The sequence below is a fragment of the Penicillium expansum genome (assembly GCF_000769745.1).
Source record: "Penicillium expansum strain MD-8 chromosome Unknown contig38, whole genome shotgun sequence".
NCBI classification, from domain to species: domain Eukaryota; kingdom Fungi; phylum Ascomycota; class Eurotiomycetes; order Eurotiales; family Aspergillaceae; genus Penicillium; species Penicillium expansum.
In genome coordinates, this window is record NW_015971156.1 from 55,069 (window position 1) to 75,981 (window position 20,913).

Genomic DNA, 20,913 nt, shown 5'->3' on the forward strand with positions numbered 1-20,913 from the left:
TTATAGATGTAGCCGACAATACCGCGACAAATTTCGCACACGATAAATTCGATTATTTTGATTAATTCCATCAGATAGGCCGGGGCTCCACATCGGAAGTTTTGTATTGGTAATTTCACGAATTTGGCTTTTATGCTTGGTTGGTTCAGGATCTTGGCGTCTTATAAGACTCCACTCAAAACTTCAAGCGAACCTTAGAACCTTGGCAGGATACGCAAGCTCCGAGGGTGTTCCATCTTCTATGTTGTATGTTGTAGGTTAATGTATACAGCGATGGATGTTGGTCCCTGCATATGCAGTACTCCGTATTACCATGTCGCTCTTGCATTTTATAATAAGAACATATGTAAGGTACTACATGTGTAATAGCACATTTAGAAATGTTTCTATGGCATATACATAATACGCCGATGCCGTTTAAAAAGGTTGCAAAACGCTGACCCGACACTCGTGAGAATCCTTCTATGACGCCAATTTTGTTGCTTGGGGTGGACTGATACCGGAAATCGCAAGTGCCCGAGAATATTATGAGATATCTGAATCTTTTACCAAGATGTCTGTCTCGATATAGAATTCCTTTCTCGGTTATTCATCTCCTCGGGGATCGTTTTGTAAGTTTCCCGTCACGGTGGAATAGTTCGGGATTGGTTGTCAGAATCTAACTTGCACTGAAGGAAATTTTTTTTTTTCACATCCTCGTGGCACTGGACCCCACTCAGGATCAGATAATTTGTCTGCAGAATCTCATGACAGGGGTTTATCAATCAGTTGGGAAGATGCCTGAGTGGAGCCCATTGTCTAGGATGCACAAAGTAGGCAATATTTTAGCAGCCCGGGACACACTTCCGAGCTGTTGTGAATAATTGGAAGCACCGAATCTCTTGGCAGGTCTCGTCATTCCGAAACTGGTGTTCGCTTTTCGGAAGGCGAGGGATAATGTTTAGGTGGGCCACATACAGCCTAGACCGTCTCCATGAGGTACTACAGCCCTCGAAGACCCAGTACATGATATATATAATTCAATATTCAGCTTCGTTAACCTTCAGCTCACCTAATACTCAGGCATTCTATCTACCAGTTACCATTGTGCAAATGTATGGCCCTGGCGACCTTGCAAATCTAATCAATCGGGCTGATCTAATCAATCATTCCCGACATCGGCGACTTCGTGTTGGACCCACCTAGAAATACCAGAAATACCAAAATACCAAAGATACCACACATACCACTTGAAGTATTCAATAAATGTTATAGCCGGAAGGAAATTGTAAGGCTACTACTAGTATGTACACGTGCATTGGGTATGAAAAGACTATTGTGGAATATGCTGTACGTCAAGATTCAATCCACTAGGGCTGAATGCAAGGGATATACATGTTCTAGTTGAGCTTCTAACTACGTTTATTTCTGCAAACTTGATGTTAATTGATGGAATAGAGGTCTAGATCCCCGACTATGCGAGGATTGCTTTCTTAGCATTATTATATTATAACTTCACTCTCTCATTGGGCTGTCTGTCCAGCTGTTAAGAGTGGACTGGTCTTATTATTGCTTGTCAACCAAACAACAAAGATTCCCCATACAATCAGATTAAAACATATAGCTAGGTGCAAAATGCCCGTCTTTAGCATTCTCTGAATCCAAGCACCGATCATAAGACATGGACACATCTTAGGTAGATGTCACATTAGTATAATGGGATTCTACATGCCGAACTTTTGGCCCTTTGGTATGGAAAGGTCTGCACAGCCTTTCCAGTCGCAGGTGTTCTGCTAATAGTCAGTATGAGTGATTGGACGCAAGAGAGCCAAACACACCTTGTGAACCTCCGTTCCCCACCACTTGAAATGTTCGCTGGCTCCAGTGAAATAAATTGTCAAGAAAATCAGCGCACCGGCAATTCCCACGGATGAGTCCATGGCAGAGCTCAGCACAAAGTTATACTTACTCCACCAGCCATGCAGACGCTTTCGAACAAGCCAGCCAAAGGTGAGTCCGACAGCTGCCCAACTGCCGTAATTCATCCCGGTCGCAGGGGGCAGGTAATTCAGCCCTCCGAGGAAGAGGGGAACATGGATCCTTCTCCACAGCGAGTTGGGGTATCGGCGGGTCATATAATAGACGGGGATGGGTAAAATGGCACCGATGATGAAGAAATAAAGCAAAGCGGAATAGCCAATTTGGTTCGAGAAATAGCGACGAGGGCCTACTGCACCCCAGATCAAAGAAGTATTGAAGTGGGTTCTGCTGTAAGGACAACTGAAACCATTCACAGCAGTAGTAGTGCAGATGCCGGTGATGTGATTCAAGGCCCAGTTGAGAACACCGAGTGAGGAGAGTGTGCCAATAAGCATTCCAACGCACTGAACCAAGAACAATTTGCGTTGAGGGATCTTCGGGGTATCAGCATGGCTCAATTATAGTAGGAAAGGAGAGGACTTGCATGACAATAATAAGCTAGTTTCATATCCTGGGCAAAGTAAAGACCTTTGATGGTCGTGATGTATCCGATGTCAAAAAACCAGATATTAGCCAGGACCTTGCCCTCGAAGACAAAACCGGCTACGATACGACAGAAAATATCGATATTGATCTTGAGGTTGGAAGTGGCATAGACCAAAGCCAACTGAAATTGGTCAGAGAGACGTGTCAAATATACCAATCGGGTACATTGGGTAGACTCACCGGAGGATAGAACACCAGTGCCACAGCACACGCTAGCAAAACACCGTACCATCTCAGTTCAACGTTCCACCACTCGACGGCAAAGATTGACATAAACAAGGCTAAGACGCATGCAACCAAATACCACCATAAGGGCACATCCGGGTCTCCCCTCTCGTCCTCGCTGTATGCTCTGGAGCGACCAGGAAGAGACTCAAAAACCAGTCGAGGCACTCTTTTGGCTGCATCGGCCATGACATGACGCCTTTCAAGAATAACCCAAACAAGAAGAGCGCTTAGGGTTGCAAATGATAGCCCAAACATGTTTAACGCGTAGGTGACTGGCATATAGACCTAATTTTCCCTTAAATTAGCTGGACGTCAATATTTTTATGTTTAGGATATGAAAAATACCGGCGAGTAAGCAAGGTACTTCTTTACATCGAGCTTGTAGCCTGAAGCCGCATTGACGATCTGTTTGACTTTGTAAGTCTTTCCAGTATTGTCGAATACTATTTGAACAAGTCAGATTTAGTCACCCCAAGAGTTTGAACCAGTGGGGTTGTACCCTGAGAGCTTTGAAAAGGTAGGTAGCCTGTGTTCCACACATTGGTATAGTAAAGAGCAACAGCCACAATCCAGATCCAGAACACCAGGGAAATGAAGACGTTGAGAACTGCCCACGAGGGAATGAGCAAGGGAGACCCAACGTAAGATACCTGGCTCCCTGTGGAGTGGACACCGTCAGCATGGCAATTGACTAGCAAAGTTATGACACTTACAATCAAAGGTAATCGGTAAGAGTCCCATCCCGGAACTCATTCCGAAGATCTGATTGACTACTTTGCTCTCAGGTTTGATCCAACACGGAAAGCTAAAATAGCTAAGCGCAGGAAAGATGAAGTCCGGGAACCAATACCAGCAGAATGAGATGCAAAATGCCATAGCGAAGAAGGCATAGCGAGACATTTTCCAAGTATCGTAACTACCATCCATCAGTTGCACAGTACTGAGAAAACAAATCCAGGGGACTTACCGCACTTGCACTTGTTCCTGGTGGACATGGTGCAGGGTTGTGGTCAATGCAGTAACACCCAGAACCCCAGGCCAGATCAGCTCTTGAGGAACGACTACAATCGACCGGAATATCCCGGCAAGACAGAAACCGATGAGGAATGTGGAGAAAGTAATGAGAATTTGGAACCCCCATCCTGCCTTGTAGCCGTAGAACATTTGCTGCTCTGTCAGAACATCGGCGCCGAGACGAACGTAAATACTGAGGTTGGACATTATATAGATCAAAACGTGCTCCTGTAGCAATTGTTATTGGACTGATCACGGTGACTTTGGCCAGAGAATAACTTGCCTTTGTATTAAAAGGGCCCGGGTTGAGATCAAATGCCAATCGTCCGAACGGGAGGGTCCAGTTCGGGATGACTTTCTCCCAAAGCTTTCCCAGGGGATAGGTCAACAAGAGTACCACCGATCCCGAAATTGTCAAGGAAGGTGTACGGAGCGTATAAAGTGTGTTCAACCCGCTAACGACTATGCAAAATGTAATTCCTAACACCCACATTCGTAGAGTGAGGACTGGCTCTGTAGGATCATCTTTGGCTATGCCTATACCAGCAGCCCGCAAGATTTCGGTCTGTGAATCTACATCTGTAGTGATGTCAGAACTTCAGGTGTAAAAGGCACAGGAACACGCAACAATGGACCTACCGGAATCAGTATTGTTCTCATCCTGGACTTCCTTTTCCCGAACGGATTTCTCCATGAGATTAATGTCTTTAGTCTTGTAAGGTTCCATGATGTGAGGTAAGAGGGGGGAAGGGAGGAAAAAAGAGTAGAAGAAAAGGATCAATAAGAGGATCAGATAAAAGGATCAGATAAATAGGCATCAGATAAGATGCAGAAATAGAAAGAACGTGTAATTCGGATGCAACATCGGACGGAATCCGCGGAAACATGGAAATGCACATGTCCACCATGGTTCATGGTTCTCAGCCCTATAGGGCTCCCAGGGAGACCCGTCTGGATCCACCGCATCCTTCATTTATTTTATTCGTCTGCCTAGAAGTTCCATAATTGCTTGTTTGCGTTGTTTTTTGTTCTAATTTTTTTTGGTTCAAGTTACATTATCTAAGTTGATGTTAGTGATAATCAATAATCAATCCATGATATGTAGAAATTATATTCAGGCAAGTAAAGTTGCCTTCCAGGGTTCCAGCTTCGCCATAGAATGTTGATAAACAAGCTTTGCAGAGACCCATGTCTTATCGGTATGACCAGGTGGAGAAACCCACAGACACAAGGAAAGCACACAGATCTAGACCGTAGGGGATCCTAAGTCGAAACAGCGGAATCATGATCTTGTCAACGGGTATTCATAGGCATATGTACAGGCATATTCTCCTTTATGTATCTAGCGTCATATGGACTGGTATAACTTGATGATCGTAGGGATGTAAATCTACATCCTATCGGGGTGTAGAAAAAAATAGGCCAATTCCACGGCCCTATGCTTCTCCACTCACCGGGCCAATAAATCCTCTTCTACCACTGAGACATGTACTTTGATGCCCCAGCCATTTCTCCCACCAATCCAATTCTTCCGTTTTCCGACCTTTTGGATTTTTTGCACGTCATTTTCGAGCTCCTCTTTCAAGTGAGACGGGTCATATGAAACTTCTTGAATGGCAATTGTCAAGTCCAGGCCTTCCTTCTTGCCACTCTTCCCTAACCCATTCTTCCATTGTGCCGAGGGAACAATCCGAGGTTTGGAGGTGTCGATAGACCCGGTTGGGTACAGCTGGCTTAGGACGAGGCCGAGTTTTCCAAGATAACGGGTCCACCAAACCTCCTCCGGTGTCAATATTCCCTGAAGGTGGGTCTTGAAATCCATGTCTCTGGGGGGCAATTCTCCGCCGTAACGCTCCTGGAGCATCAGTGCTAGAAGAGCACGGTGGGCGTGTGGAATACCATGCGTGGAGGCTAGGATCCCAGTGCTGGTGCTATATAGTGCGGCACTAGAGGAGAGTTCTTTGGACATTGTGGCGTGATAATAGAGGGCATTAGCAAATGCCTGGATAAGGTGAAGAGTGATGGAAGACGGGAACGATCGGCTGGCAGATGGTCGAGGGAGGGCTGCCAGCAATAAGGCGGCCAGTGCCTCGGCCGACGAGGGCGCATAACGAGCCGTGGCAACCTCCAAGGGATCTTGCTGGCGGACAACCGGGAGCATCTCACGAAACAGGACTCCTTCCCGCACTCCACCTTGGCAGAAATGAGCCTCTTTGATTCCATGTGGTAACGATTCAGCCAGGGTATTGACTAAGAACGCCACTGAGGGCACTTGCTTGCGTCGCCGGTCGGAAACACGGAAGATTTCATGTGCCGTCCGAGCCACCTCTTTGAGGGCTTCAGTGTCCTCGAAGTCTTTCTTAGGTGCGGAATACCCATTGATAATCGAAATAGGGTAACTTTGGCCCTTTGTCTGGTGCAGATATAACAAAAGATAGCCCCACCCCCGAAATCCTCCCCCTGAAAGGTAAAGAGGGAAGCCCCCTTGCTCTCGAGCCCTTTGAATGAGGTGCTCAGGGACATTGAGGGTATTAAAAGCTGCGCGAAAATTGTCTCCCATTTCCCCGCGGAACTGCTCTAGAGCTTTGTGCGCTTCCTCTTTGCTTTTGCCCCTTTTGAGGTTGGACAGTTTCTGGGTCAATGCAGCTGCTCCGTAGGGAAAACTGACTGATCCTTGGGAACTCATATGCACATTGCCCGCATGCGATGTGATCCAAGTCATCTGCATGCTTCCACCCCCCAAATCAAGTGCGAGTCCTTCCACATCTGAAAAGCTGCTTGCAATCCCCCATGCTCCGATAATCCCCTCCTCCTCCTTTCGTAATGCTTCCACCGAGATCCCGGTTTGGTGGCGGATGGCCTCGATGAACGCAGGAGCATTGATAGCAGTTCGAGTTGCTTCGGTGGCGATGATCCGAATGTTCTGAGCAGGAACTCCAATCTCCACGCAGACAATCTGGAAACGAACTATCGCACTGACGATTCGGTCGATGACATGCTGTGGAATGGGGATTCGGCTGCCTGAGTCGGGATCCATTTGAGCCTCGTAGAGCGAGACGTTAATCCGATGAAAGTGTACAGTAGGGATGATACGGGTGGTTGGGGGTGAGAGGTCTGAGATCGAACAACGGATGCCATTACTGCAATATTTTGAATCAGTGAGCAATTCGCACTCGGGCACCTTGAAGGGGCACCGAAGAGGTGAATTTGGTCTGCCTACCTGCCCAAATCGACCACCGCATGAAGGTATACATTCTGCCCCGGATCGGATGGCACCTTTTGACCATTCATTGCTGGAATTTGGCTTCCTCCTCCCATTGAGGCGAGTAGTTGAAGTTGCTCAGATGTACGCTGTACATCTGTTGAATCTCTACGGATAACCTTGCCCAGGTGCCCAGGTGGAAAAAACCCGCGTGACATCATCATTCTCCACCGCCCGCTGTTCTGCCGTGTAATGATGGATGTCCTCGATGTACGGAGTAGCCTCCAAGTACATTATGTTTGTTCAAAAATAATGTTAGAGTTAGTTTTTTTTGGAAGGAGTAATCAATTCCAACATCTTAACCATTCTGTGATTATTCAAGTTCATTGTGGTCGGATATATCATTGTGTACATCGGACATTAAAAGCGTTCTTCTTGGCGGCAGCAGGCAAGGAATTAATTTCTGCCTTAGGTGTCAAAGCTTAATATGACAAATCACATGATCGATATTCATGGTCACCTCAGGTCACGCTCTGTGACTAGGGTCAGGCTGCTCAGAGAGCAAATCAGAGCGCTCAGGTCACGCTCAATGAGCGCGCGCGAGCGCCCGCGCCCGGGGCCCCGGGGCCATTTATTTTGCTTATGTAATAATCAAGTGATGGCGGGCTTGGCGAGCGAGGTCGGGATGTTTATGATTATATAATGTCGGAAATCACCGGTAGAGCAATGTATGTTCAAAATGACAGATGTGTATGACTCTAACTAACTAAAATGACAAGAATCCCCTATTTGACAATTTGCTGGGGCATAACTGACTAAGCTTAATATGCAATTTGTATGGGGCCCACTATCATAGCGGTCCATGTATTTTCCGAGGTGTTGAATACTCGGGTTCCCAGTCATGTATTGTAACATAGCTTTCGACATATAATACTAAGTGGCATGCTCCCGAGGTCAGTCTTACCTGGTGAGCACTAAAGCGGAAATGGAAAGCAAGATTCGGTATATATGTACATGTACATAGATACGTATCCAGTGTAAATAGAGGACTACGTCAGAGTGCATGGCGAAGGTGAGTTGCATTGAGGGTCCAGACTAAGACAACTGATATCAAGCCTCATATATATCACGAGCATTATCGTGGTGTCTAAAAATTGATATGGCAATAGAAAAGGATAATGACCACATTTCACAAGTAAAGTGCAAATATGTACATAAAACCCCTAAAAACAAAACCAGGTACTGACAACGTGAATATACGGCTGTTCACTTGAAGTTCAGACCGAAATAAGCTAAGCCAATCAGGGTGTCACGTGGCTGTTGTCTAATCAATCAGATCAGATAAGACCTCTATGCTGGGGGATTCATTCCGAGTTTTTCCACTAATTTAATCGGTTCCTGCTTTTTTTCTTTTCTTTTTTTTCTAGTCCTCTTGGACCTGTTGGAAAATTACATGTCAGGATCCAAGCCATCTCTTCTCCTAATCCTATTCCTCGGGAATTTTGATCCGACGAGATCCAACGGTCCGACGGCTCAGAGACTTCGCTGATCCACACGGGCCCACCTGATCACTGCGATTATCGGTTGACTGCCAGTGCTCCGCGTTTCCTCTTCAACCGTTTCTTCGCCCACCCCGGACCGGTCTGCGATTTGGGTACTCGTTATGTTGTCCCGGTGGTTGGTACTCGCACTCGCGCAGGGTGTCTGGGCCAACATTGAGGACGAGCGGTGTGTGACGGCTGTCTACACGGCGTACAACTACATATCTTTTGCTGGCCTTCCTACGACAGGGAAAGGAAGATGGGAATCGAGTTGCCGTAATCCGCTCAAAGTCGCATCGATATACGCTGCATCCGAGATATATTGCAATGAGCGGGAACGGGAGATAGGCCTAACCCAGCTGGCCGACCAGTGTCAAGAATTTGGGCACCTAGAGCTGCTGCCGAGAGAAGCGGTCGCCGAAAATTTGACAGAGGATGCAATAAGAAATATGAAAACGGTCGACTATCAAGAGTTGCCCCGAGGCGACCCAGCAAATACGCCTGTTCTGCTGTCCGCATCTTACTTTGGTCTGATGTTCAATACGCTTGTGAGACCCTTTGGACCTACTTTGGATATAACAGTCCTAAAGCTTATTGTCGCCCTAGGATTCTTGGGCATTTGAAACTTGGTCACATCATGCATTTGGGTAAGTTTGTTCAAGGTGGAAAGCAAAACATCCATATATTGACCAATCAGTTATGTCGGGTACGCGTATTGGGGTGGCATACTGTCCCTGGGGATGGTATATCGCTTGAGCGATTGGTTATTCCACCGCCAACAACGTCGTGCAGAGCGTGCACTCGAATCTAATGTGTACCCTCTGGTAAAGTTGTTAGAAAATATCCCGTTCGTGGGGACGGGTCTTCACTGGATCCAGACTCATCTGATGATCCCAGCGCCTTTAGCAACAACACATGGTCGGCACCTGCTAGGCTTCACATTCTCCACCAGAGTCGAGGCGCTTATAGTCGTGGGATTTTGGATGATCAGCATCGTATTGAGTGTCGTGGGATATCGCACTTTCCCCGAAAATATTTAGTAAGTATCGAGCTCGTCGGAGTGAGACGTGGAAAATGCTGACAGATAGTCAAGCTGGCCCGATGTCCCAAGCCAGATCCTGCGCTATTCAGCAGATCGTACTGGGATCATGTCATTTGCGAATTTGCCCCTTTTATGGCTATTTGGGGGACGAAATAATATCTTCCTGTGGGCCACCGGATGGAGCTTTGCATCGTTCAATATATTCCATCGTCATGTGGCCCGGGTGGCTACTGTACAGGCAATCGTACACTCTATCCTTTACTTTGTCATGTTTATCCAAAGTAGGTACGGGGCACCTGATTCCAATGTAGGACAGAATACTTATAGTTATTGCGAATCGCAGCAGGCAAAGCTTGGAGGGGTATGTCCAAGACCTATGTTTTGTGGGGCATTTTGGTAAGCTGCCAATATGACTGATCTCAAGGTGATCTCTAATGCTCATGTTATATTAGGGCACATTCGTGATGATTTTGCTGTTGATCACCTCATTGGATCGAATTCGCATTGCGACATATGAGCTCTTCTTGATTGCTCATGTCGTGCTTTCGGTTCTCACTCTTATAGCGTGCTTTTAGTAAGTACTTCAGCCTGACTGAATTTCTGCAAAAATCTCTAACAATTGACAGCCACACGGTTGTGTTTGAAGGGAACGAATACTGGAAGTACCTGTGGCCCTCGGTAGCTATATGGGTCATTGATCGCTTCCTTCGAATTGTGCGGCTATGTTACTGTAATCTTCATGTGAGTATTTCAAACAGAAGAATTGTGAAGATTTCTGCGAGCCGCATGGTTTACGACGAAACGGCCGACGTGGTGCGGTTAGAAGTCACACCAGGAATGCCTTCACTACAACCCTCACCAGGACAGTACTACTTTTTATATCAGCCATTTCGGTTTTCCGGCTGGGAGAGCCATCCGTTTACCATTGGAGCTTGGTCTTACGAAATAGGGGATCGGACGTCATTGGCACCGCCATCCGAAGGAAATCTGATCAAATCGCTTGATGTTTCGAATGTGCCTCTTCTTGCAGGCGGTGCCTCCGATCGAGATTACCAAGGCAACTCAGAAAGTGGCTCTTCGAGGGGAGAAGAATCGTTGAAGTTGAAGTTAAAATTGACCTTCTGGGTCCGCCCGTATGATGGTTGGACCAAACAGTTGCGCCAGCAATGTCTGGGCTCACCAGCCAAGACAAGCGAAGCAACAATCCTTCTTGAAGGTCCTTATGGAGAAACCTTTCCACTATGGAAGTATGAATCGGTCTTGATAATCGTCGGTGGGACGGGAATAGCGTCGGCTGTGCCTTATATTCAAGACCATCTCCGCCGGTCTGTTGAAGACTGGAATGGACGGCTTGAAAATGAGAAAACACGAGTACGAGACATGGAGCTTGTTTGGACTACTAAACAGGCGGCATTCATTCGAGATGTCTCTCGCCGAGAACTGAAAGAAGCCCTTAAACGGGAGGACTTCAGTGCCTCTTTCTATGCAACGCGTGATTCCACCGTATCCTCTGAAGATCCTACCGATTCTGGATTCGATATCCAGTCAGATCGACCCCATCTTCAATCCCTGATCATGAGCCGGGCCAGCGATGCATGCTCAGCCGGTACTAGCCTTGCGATCCTCGTATGTGGCCCACCCAGAATGGCGGATGAAGCACGCGCCGCGACACATCTTGCGATGCGACAAGGCTACCGCTCTATTAAATTCGTGGAGGAGTCTTTTACGTGGTAGGCAAGGGGCTTTACGAGAACTTTGTGATGGATATTCGACGCCATGCATATACTGATGAACTTTGTAGATATTTTGAAGGTCAGAACTTGACCTCCTTTTTGTTAGATAGGCACATATAGAATACTTTGCTCACACAGTTGCATGTGGCGACTTCGGACAAGGGTTTCACGGATTTAGGGTTCGCACAATGGCTTTCTTCAGACTCGAGAGGGCCACCAAATTGTGATTCGACTATTCCGTACCGATCTGGGGAAGCAGATGTGGTTGTTGGTGGCTGACAGGGGTGCGTCATGCACGACGCAGGAGCTTCCTGCGCCAAGCATGCGACTATCGATTTCAAATCTGCAATCAACGGTCTTAAATCGACCCATTGGACGCTTAAACCCAAAATCATGGAAAATGGAACATGAAATAGATAATTCACTCAACAAAAGGAAGAAGATCGATGTGTTGGGAAGTGATAGATCAGATTCACCAACTGAGCAATTCAGTACCCGCAAGAACCGAGACATCACACGCAGGGTCAAGAGCCCAAACACAAAAGCAAATACGGAGTACTCCGTTGTGTTACTCCATGCCGAAGAGTACAATTAGCAACCTCAACTTTTAGGTTGCCCTGACCTCCATATCCACCTATACGCATCCGTTCCCGTCGGCATCTGGGGAACATACCGACAGGGTCCGTTGATCGGCAGAGGAAACCTTGGACAAATTCATGCATCTTCATACCTCTGGCTGAGTATGGATCACCTGAAAATCGATAATATGTGGTGGCCAACCCCTACCCAGCTGGTCAAAGCAATAATTCATGAGGGCATCCACTTCCCTGCAGTGTTAGGAACCGAGATGCTGAGAAACAATCGGGGTTTTTTTGCCCAGAAGCATGAATGGAGAAAACACAGGAGTATAGATTGAGGAGCAGAAAAGTTATAAAAGGCACGATCTTTCCAGTGGGTATTCTTTATTCATCATTCAACTCTCTCATCTTCAAAGTCTTCCACACTCTCTCAATATACCAACCTTCTTCAATCGCTTTCCGCCTTCTCTAAAGCCTCTATCAAAATGAAGTTCTTCGTCCCCGCCTTCCTTTTCGCTGCTACTGCCATGGCCCTGCCTGGCTCGGGCTCTGCTGCTGGCGTTGCTCCCCATTCCAACAACGAGGTCGAGGATGCAGTGAACAAGTGTGGTGATGGTGCCCACATGTCTTGCTGCAACAAGATCAACAAGAATGAGGGCATCAGCCAGAACAACATTGGTGTCCTTTCCAACGTCCTCGGTGCCATTGGTAGTGAGGGTCTCGGTCTTGGCCAGGGCTGCACTCAGCTTGACATCCCCATCTCTGGTAAGTGATATATCTACTCCATGAACTGAAGCGCGAAATTGACATTATTATAGTCCTTGGTGCTGCTGGCCTGACCGACTTCCTCAAGAAGAACTGCCAGCAGAACATTGCCTGCTGCCAGAACTCCAACTCCCAGGCTGTATGTGCTCCCCCAAAATGATGGAAGAAGAACATTATGACTAATTTTAATAGAACGGCAACCTCGTCGGTGTCGCCGCCCCTTGTGTCAGCTTCGGCGGCCTCCTGTAAATTGCATTTCATTGAGTGCAGCCTTTTCCGCTATGCAAATATCAACGAGAACCATTAAACTTGTCAATTGCGGCGGTCTCTGCGGGAAGGGTCAAAACTGGATACCAGTACGGAGTACATAAATGTACACTTGCAGCACTTATCAAGGGCCTGTGCTATCCGATCTTGTTGGGCTAGCGTTCTCAAATTGGTGAGGCCGCTGTTCGCAAGAGCGGATCTTACCATTCATTTGTCTTTCGTTTGTCACCAGTCTCTGGGGATTTTAATCATATGTATTTATTTCTATTGAGAATATAAGATCCTTGCTTTAGCATATTCCGGGCAAAGAGCCTTCATCCTGAATTGTTTATGAGGGAGAGGACTTGATCCAATTCACTTGGGTCTCTGGGTCGAAAAGAGTCACTCGGGCGTCATTCGTTTGATTTATTAGACTAACTGTGAGTATGCATCTAAGTCAACAGGGGTAGATTTATCTGCTGAAAATTTGCGAGAAGAACCTGAATAAACCCCAAATATCATGGTAAATGTAGAAGAATAGAATATGAGGTTGATTTAGCTGATTTAGAAAGCCCAACACGTAATAACAGAGCGTTATTACTTTAGCTCTAGCCGGATAGCATCGTATTGCACATAAACAGTGGCCGGGAGGATGGCAGTCTCTGTATCCGTTGCATTGAAAGGTAAATGCAATCGCAATACATTGTCTCCGGCATATAACCAATCTGCAGGGAACTCCATTCTTGACCGAACCTGGTAGCAGCTTACAGCAGACCGCACAATACAGCTGCTTGATTGGTTGAACCCAACTATGAGAGTGAGGGGATCTGCCTGACTGTTGATGTAACTTTCTAGTGACAAATTGTTGTATGGCTCAACGGGATTCCACACATCCGTGTTGCCTGCTGCAGTCTTTGCGGCAGCTAATTGTAAGGTCAATGTGGCTGTTTTCCGCTTGTTCAGTTGCTTCGCGTTGAGCTTGAAATGGATATTCCAGTCGTGCGTTGTGTCATACTCGACGTGGGAATCCTTTGCCGTCGGCCCGAAGACCGACCAATGGACAGAGTTAAGATCAGTTGCAGGGTCGCTAGTACCGACAGTGTAGTTGATACCATCAGGGAAATCCGCGCGCCAGTCATAAGCTCCCCAATAGATAAGATACTCTGGAGGATGTAGCGGATGGGTGGAATCTCTCGCATTGCCACGCCGGAACTCCCCAGACGACTTGTCGGGAATCCCAATTCGCCAGACTTCCGTTCCTGCCGACTCTTGCTTCCAAATATCATGCAGTGCAGTCTGCCTTGCTGCACGAATGACAATTCCGTCGCGCACAAAGTCCCCAAAAATGCCCTCTGCGTAGACAGTAAGTCGGTATTTCCCTTCTTTCACACGATCAATGCTGAAGCTTCCGTCCGGATTGATATCAGTCCAGTACTGATAGGCGCTTGGGACGGCGCTATTATCCTGGAAGTATTGACCTTCGACGGTGAGAACGGCAATTGGGCGAACGGCACCCTTGGGAAGCTTTACGGTTCCCTTGATACTGCCTCGCTGGCTCGAGGGAGCATATCCAACAACATGCTTTGCAATGGAATCATAGAATGCAGCGTTCCAGTGAGGATTGGCTAATTCTTCTGCCTCAGATCTCAGTTCTTGGAGAGATACCGAGCCCCTGCCGCCATTGAAAAGGTAAAATTGTGGACCAAAGGTTCGATCAAATCCATTTGTGATGTTTGGCGTGCCCTCTCCATGATGGTTTGATACGATATAATTATAGACGATACCGTCTACTGTCAAGTCAGAATGGAGTGGACCCTAAGAGATGTCAGCTACTGCATTTCGCCGTGCTTGATATCGCTTACACCATAATATGTATCCTAGAATATACTTGTTAGATAAAATTCAATCTTGGCGAAGACTGGATAATCTGACGAACCTTAGTATTCATCACCAGCCATGCTCCATATGTTGCTCCATTTGAGGTGCTGCCGTCAGCATAGAGACCGTGCACGCTATTATTTCTCCATTCTAAAGAACCACGATTTAGCCAATTTAATCAGTAACTGAAGAACGACAAGAGATCCAGCATACGGTTTGAGAATGAATATTTAGTAAAGTAATCAGAGAACTGGGAGTAGTAAGCGTCGTTTGGCGTGTTGTTGAATGTCCAGGTTGCATCTTGAACAACAATCTGCTTCGAAATGGCGTCCTTGCTTGGTAAGGGGGCGGTTTGGATCTCGCTCGACGTCAGATGCGTCCAGAGATTGGTATTTGGACGAAACAAGGTTCGAAACTCCTGCAAGTTGCGAAGGTAAGGTGTAGTCTTATTGTGATAGGCCAATCGGCTGAACATGTGCAAACCAGTCTCGCCGTCGCGTAGGAACCAGTACTGTTGAAATTGCTGGCCCGTCGGAGTGTATGTATCACTCAAAATCATGCCTGCATATTTGGTTCCAGTTGAATCTGTGCCCTGGACTACCTCCATGCTCGGGGATGTGGCGCCAGCTGTGTAAAACCCCGTAGGGATACAGTAACAGTCAAGATAGGGCCCTATTCCAGTAGATCCCGACTGAGCACCCAATAAGTCCTGGCCATCCAGAGTGAGATCGACGATCTGGCCAACACTCTTTTGAAGAACAGCTGTGAGGCGATCATTGGCAAGAGTGATATAAGTCTGATTTTCTGCGACTTGTAGCGCCGTAGCAACAGCAGCCCCCGCCGTGAAGGCCGTCAAAAAGGTAGCCCACATGTGAGACGTTACGGATTGGTGGTTTTCTATTTTTTGACAAAGTCATCGTCAATTGCCCCCTGATCTTTATAAAGGCTCACAACATGTCGGGAAATCATTACCCCGAATCCGCCGACTGTTGATGGAAGCAAAGAATAGTTCCATTTCAGTACCGTCTCGATTTGCATACGGATTTTGAAATCCGCCAATGGATTGGGAATGCGCCATCCAAAAAGTCTTCTAGTTTAATTTGGTGAAAACGCACTCCACATCAACCCCACCGGGAGAAGATTACGTGGGGAAATCTGGGGATGCGGGGACTGGCGGAGAACGGAGAAATTGCTCGGTCATTGCTCGCCCGAGGTGGTTCTTAAAGGAGATATTTTCTATCTTTCAAAGTATTTGGTCGTCAAGAAAGCAGGAAAAATGGGAGAAACGGGAGATTTGAGAAAGGAATAAGAAATGAAATGAAAGCAGCCAGGAGACAACTTTGTTGCCTGATATTTTAGGCAACACACACATTCAGCTTGTTTTAGTTACGTAGCTGCATTAATAAACTTGGAATCTACAGAAGTATGTAGACTTGGAGTCTTGGATAATAATGTATTCACGCTAATATGCTTCATTTTTTTCACCAAACCATCGTCAAACCATCGCCGACTGGGTTCGGGTCACATCCCGAAGCCCTTCCGGGTCAAATTCCGATGGTATACCTCTAACCTCGGGTTGTTAGCCAGGTATGGATCGGCAATATCAGCGCGGAATTAAGTTTATATGCACCAATTATGGCCTTTTAGTCGACTGTTACTCCAATGAAACTTCGTCATAATCCAAATGGCCAGAATAAGTGCGGCGTCAATCCGTTACCGAATATCCCCCACACCCCATCCGCACCCCGTCGACAGCCGCCATGGGGTCTCAGGATCAACGAAGAGGATACTTCATATTTAGGATTACCCCTTGATCGGCCTCTTCGATCGTTCTTGTTTTATTGGAATTCTTCTCTTTTTATTTGGTACGGATCTCGACTACAAGGTGCTAAATCGTTGCGAAACCTACTAAAAGTACAATATCTTGTTCATTTGGCTCTGATACTCACTCATTTCTCCCCAGATGACAATTGACATTACGGAAGATACTGCCCCTGGTAGAACCAGATCGAGTCATGACATGAAAAGTACTAGCTCCGAGACTTCAGTTCACTTGGAAAATATGGGATCAACTCCCCAAGATTGCAAGGTCTCGGACAACGGAATCTGGGAAAACGAATCACCCCAAAATCCTCGCAACTGGCCCCATTGGAAAAAGAATGCGCAGATTCTGATGGTCGCAATTCATTCAATGATGGGGACGTTCATGGCAGCTGGTATCATCCCCGCTTATGATGCCTTCGCAGAGCAATACAATGTCACGGTACCGGATGCCAGTTATTTAACCTCATGCCAGGTATGTATGCTGTCTGTTTGACTCGTGATATTGCTTTGGCAACTTGCTCATCGGACGATAAAATCCATCTAGATCCTACTTCTTGGCCTATCCCCCCTGATATGGAACCCCGTCACCGCTGTCTATGGCCGATACCATATCACGCTCCTCTCGGTATTGGGAAGCATGGTATGTAACATTGGGGGTGCGAGGTGTACTTCCTACGGTGGACAAATGGCTACCAGAGTCCTCACGGCCTTTCTGATCTCCCCCCCTATTGGCAATGGAAGTGGTGTAGTAACAGAGCTATCTGAACCTGAACATCGAGGGAAGAAATTAGGCTGGTGGACTCTGATGACCACCATTGGGACTCCAGCAGGCCCATTCTTTATGGGATTCGTGATCAAACATATTGGTGTTCAGTGGATCTTTTGGATCTTTGCCATCCTCAACTTTTGCCAGTTTTTGGTTTATCTTGCGATTGGCGATGAGACCATCTACAATCCCGACAACGAGCGCAAAGTAACTGGATTCTGGGGTAAACTGATCCTACGGAAGATTAGCTCTCATTCTCTCAAGCCTCTGGATTTTGTTGCACCGTTTTCTCTAGCGCGGTATCCGCGGATTTTGATTATAGCATGCGCTCATGCAATTACCTTCTGCTATAGCAATATTGCCTTGATTGTTGAAATGCCTATCGCGTTTGGGGAGAGATTTCACTTCGATGCTCAGCAGATTGGACTACAGTTCATTGCTATTGTCATCGGTTGCGTGTTAGGCGAACAAGTCAGTGGACCTATGTGCGATTGGTTCTTAGCGCGAGTTCGCAAATCCAGGGGTAGGTCGTGCCCAGCCGATCGTCTGTGGTTGTCCTACATTGCCTTTGTGACAATTTTCGCTGGTCTTTTGACTTGGGGGTTCCAGCTACAGCATGCGACTATTTGGAACGTCACACCCTGTGTTGGTGCAGCCATTGCGAGTTTCGGTAATCAGATGCAGACGACGATTCTCACAACATTTGCTGTGGAGAGCAGACGAGATAGGGCCAGTCAGGTTGGTGTCTTTGTCAATGTTTGCCGACAATTATACGGATTTGTAAGATCATACCCGTTTTGATGTTTCATGTTCAATCATTAATGTGCTACCTATAGCTTGGGCCTTTTTATTTCCCAGATATGTTCACTGCCTTGGGCTTTGGTGGAGCTGCGGGTGTGATGGTTGCGATCATCGGTGGATGTGCTTTACTTCCAATCATTGCAGTCCAATTTGTTTCTACGCGTGCGGAGAAGCGTTAAGAGCACTTGCTCCTGTTTTTTAATCTACTGCTTCACAATAATTCTCTCTATGATAATTGACTGTTCCGTGTCCTGGGCCATGAAAGCACGAGTAGGAATCGGAATGGACATTGACTTCGCTGAATAGACGCAATCGAGCGTATTCCCTAGTCTTATTCTAATTGAATTTAAACTTTGTAACCAGAAGGCTTCGGGTATCTAGAAAAGGTTGCTCGGAACACTGTTCAACCATGACATATCTTGAAAATCAGGAAATTCAAAGCTATCCATGATAGCAGAATTTATTCCTTCGCCGAAGGACATGTCATTCAGTGCACTTGCACTAGCCCTTATCTCATGACTCGGTATGTGGTTGGTTGGCACCAGACCTTCAGAGGCAACTTGTCCATAAAGAATTTCAAGGGCTGCTACACAGCGACGAGCGGATGTGCTATAATTTTGGTATTTTCGAAGAACTTCTAGTGCATAGTTCCAAGACTCCGCGATGGAGCTTTCTGTGACCTCGGCAAGGATCGTAGAGCATAAACGGCTAGCGACTAAGACAGTTGCAGAGGTATAAACATCTGGATAAGTCAGAATCTCGCAGTAGAACAATGGGGAAAGTCTATACGAACAAAGAATGTTATACCACCAAGCCGGCAGGGGCCCACCGGTCCCATCAGCAGGGACATTATTCTTGATTAGTTCAATAGACTCTTGGGCAGCTTTGACGCATATGATAGAGCACTGTAGCGCGACACGATGGGGGAATGATTCATTCGTCGAGACCAAGGGGTCTGTTGCGGCATTATCTCGAATAGCACAGTATTTAGAGAGAGTTGGCCGAAACAAAAGCATCCGCACATGTAGAAATCTATAGAAACACATCGATCAGTTATCGCAGAATACCTTGAAAATATCAGTATAGCACGAACCTCGCACGCAAGACAATGCTTTGCCGGTAAAATATAGCACTTGTGGATACCGTTGAGGAATCCCAACGCAGGTGTGGGAGAAGGCTTCGTGTCCATCGACTGAGGGAGCGGTCGAGCTCGAAGATAGTCCGTTCTCCCTCGCTTGCAACATTATCGAAATAAAAGTCATGCATATCTTCGGCATTATCGTCGGAAATGGGTTTGTAAAGGCTAAGAAGCACATCGTTCATGATCTCGTAAAGTTCTAATGACTTAGCGTAAAACGCCATCATTGAGGGCCGATCAGGAGGCTGGGAGACCTCTTTGCTAGACCCAGATGGGATATATTCATCGTCAACGGCGGCCGGCAGGGGAACTGCCCCACTGGAAGCCTTTGAGATCATCGCCGGGCGACCAAATGTCATAGATATGACCCTTTGAGAACATTGAAATAAGAATCGTGTCAGAGATTAGGCCAGGGCATAGTGTTGAACATACCGATCCATTAGAATACAACCGTGCCATATTTTGCGGGCCAGTTGTTGCTCTTGGAAACTCCGAAGGCGGGCAATGTTCTGGGGAAGATGGAGCCCCAAACTTTGAGCATTACGGATCGCGAGTCCGGTCACAATCCAACATTGATGTGCAGAATCGGTACTTTGCAGATACTGAGCCATGAGAAGTAAGCATTGAATCAAGCCTGCAGATCCAGTATCCCAGAGGTTGAATTGGAACAGGCCTTTCGCCCGAGAGAAAAAAGCATCTGCTGATGCTTCTCGCTCCTTTGGCGGGACAAAATCGGCCAACTGGCTTGCCAAGGCGAAGATGACATTCAACGTACACATTAGCATGCTTTCATCATATTCCAGAGAATCACCAGTCCATATTTTCATATACTCAGTTTTCATCTCACCGGGGATAAAAAATGGATATAACGGGAAGACATATTCCCAGTACACCTCCATGAGACTATCGGCCATTTTTCGAGGGGGGAGAACATAGTTAGCGACTGAAGACTGATATCTTTCGCTCCGCGTTGGCATCAGGCTTGAAGGAACAGCCAGATGGGGAACTGAGGATCTTCGGTGAGGTGATGCGACTCTCCTGTCGACTGCGGTTCTAATTTGACGCATGAATCCTGCTGCGCTAGAGCTTCCAAAAAAACCTTGACTAGGGAGCTCTTCCTCTACAGCACCCATCATCGCGTTCACCCCATCTCGCTGACACGAGGGTGTCGACATCTCAGCCTGACTGTGGGTGCTTCGTGTATAGTTTCCAGGCGTTTCGGACCGGATATTACCAGATGTCGGCGATAGCAGATTTGTCTGCTATAAATAGACCTGTTAGATAGTGGTACCAAAGCGTTATGATACACTGACCGGCGTACATTCTGATCCATGACCCTTCTCCGAGTGTTGTGGGCTTTCAAGTTGTTGGATCCGACTTTCTAGCTTGGATATATAACTACCGGAACAGAGATTAGTAAACGGAGGCTAATTTAGCCGTGGGACTGATAGCGCTTACGTTTGCCTTGCTCGCTTTTTCTCTAACTCCCCTGTATAGACACATTGGAGTCCCTGGTCGGTCCTCTTGCGGCAGGGCCCACACACTTTATTGAGTTAGCACGGGTTGCATTCCGTGTGAACAAGGCCATACCTGGTTGTATCCCGTCGCATCGAACTTTCCTTGCTCGACAATCATCACAGGCAACAGCAATC

The 20,913-nt window shown here is 46.9% G+C and overlaps 7 protein-coding genes across 7 annotated transcripts; 3 read left to right on the forward strand and 4 right to left on the reverse strand.

Moving 5' to 3' along the window:
* Positions 1-1,703: 1,703 nt before the first annotated feature.
* PEX2_011610 (Oligopeptide transporter OPT superfamily) lies at positions 1,704-4,474 on the reverse strand (the record flags this gene model as incomplete). Its single annotated transcript, XM_016738438.1, has 10 exons — positions 1,704-1,769; positions 1,818-2,209; positions 2,488-2,626; positions 2,686-3,018; positions 3,079-3,176; positions 3,233-3,391; positions 3,447-3,649; positions 3,701-3,940; positions 4,239-4,326; positions 4,387-4,474. 10 exons carry the CDS (start codon positions 4,472-4,474, stop codon positions 1,704-1,706), a joined length of 1,806 nt encoding a protein of 601 aa, XP_016603792.1.
* Positions 4,475-5,197: 723 nt separating this feature from the next.
* Positions 5,198-7,065, reverse strand: PEX2_011620 (putative transcription regulator (RTG2); the record flags this gene model as incomplete). Its single annotated transcript, XM_016738439.1, has 2 exons — positions 5,198-6,887; positions 6,968-7,065. The coding sequence occupies 2 exons, from the start codon at positions 7,063-7,065 to the stop codon at positions 5,198-5,200; spliced, it is 1,788 nt and encodes a 595-aa protein (XP_016603793.1).
* Positions 7,066-8,612: 1,547 nt separating this feature from the next.
* PEX2_011630 (ferric reductase family protein) lies at positions 8,613-11,266 on the forward strand (the record flags this gene model as incomplete). Its single annotated transcript, XM_016738440.1, has 7 exons — positions 8,613-9,038; positions 9,097-9,137; positions 9,188-9,529; positions 9,584-9,813; positions 9,876-9,928; positions 9,985-10,106; positions 10,159-11,266. 7 exons carry the CDS (start codon positions 8,613-8,615, stop codon positions 11,264-11,266), a joined length of 2,322 nt encoding a protein of 773 aa, XP_016603794.1.
* A 1,062-nt stretch (positions 11,267-12,328) lies between these two features.
* PEX2_011640 (hydrophobin family protein) lies at positions 12,329-12,857 on the forward strand (the record flags this gene model as incomplete). The annotated part of the gene is made up of 3 exons (XM_016738441.1): positions 12,329-12,608; positions 12,662-12,747; positions 12,801-12,857. 3 exons carry the CDS (start codon positions 12,329-12,331, stop codon positions 12,855-12,857), a joined length of 423 nt encoding a protein of 140 aa, XP_016603795.1.
* A 594-nt stretch (positions 12,858-13,451) lies between these two features.
* rglB (polysaccharide lyase family 4 protein) lies at positions 13,452-15,603 on the reverse strand (the record flags this gene model as incomplete). The annotated part of the gene is made up of 4 exons (XM_016738442.1): positions 13,452-14,669; positions 14,717-14,731; positions 14,791-14,882; positions 14,946-15,603. The coding sequence occupies 4 exons, from the start codon at positions 15,601-15,603 to the stop codon at positions 13,452-13,454; spliced, it is 1,983 nt and encodes a 660-aa protein (XP_016603796.1).
* Positions 15,604-16,794: 1,191 nt separating this feature from the next.
* Positions 16,795-18,302, forward strand: PEX2_011660 (Major facilitator superfamily domain, general substrate transporter; the record flags this gene model as incomplete). The annotated part of the gene is made up of 4 exons (XM_016738443.1): positions 16,795-17,028; positions 17,101-17,621; positions 17,676-18,102; positions 18,159-18,302. The coding sequence occupies 4 exons, from the start codon at positions 16,795-16,797 to the stop codon at positions 18,300-18,302; spliced, it is 1,326 nt and encodes a 441-aa protein (XP_016603797.1).
* A 198-nt stretch (positions 18,303-18,500) lies between these two features.
* On the reverse strand, positions 18,501-20,175 carry PEX2_011670 (transcription factor domain-containing protein; the record flags this gene model as incomplete). Its single annotated transcript, XM_016738444.1, has 4 exons — positions 18,501-18,865; positions 18,917-19,155; positions 19,217-19,630; positions 19,694-20,175. 4 exons carry the CDS (start codon positions 20,173-20,175, stop codon positions 18,501-18,503), a joined length of 1,500 nt encoding a protein of 499 aa, XP_016603798.1.
* Between the last annotated feature and the right edge of the window lie 738 nt (positions 20,176-20,913).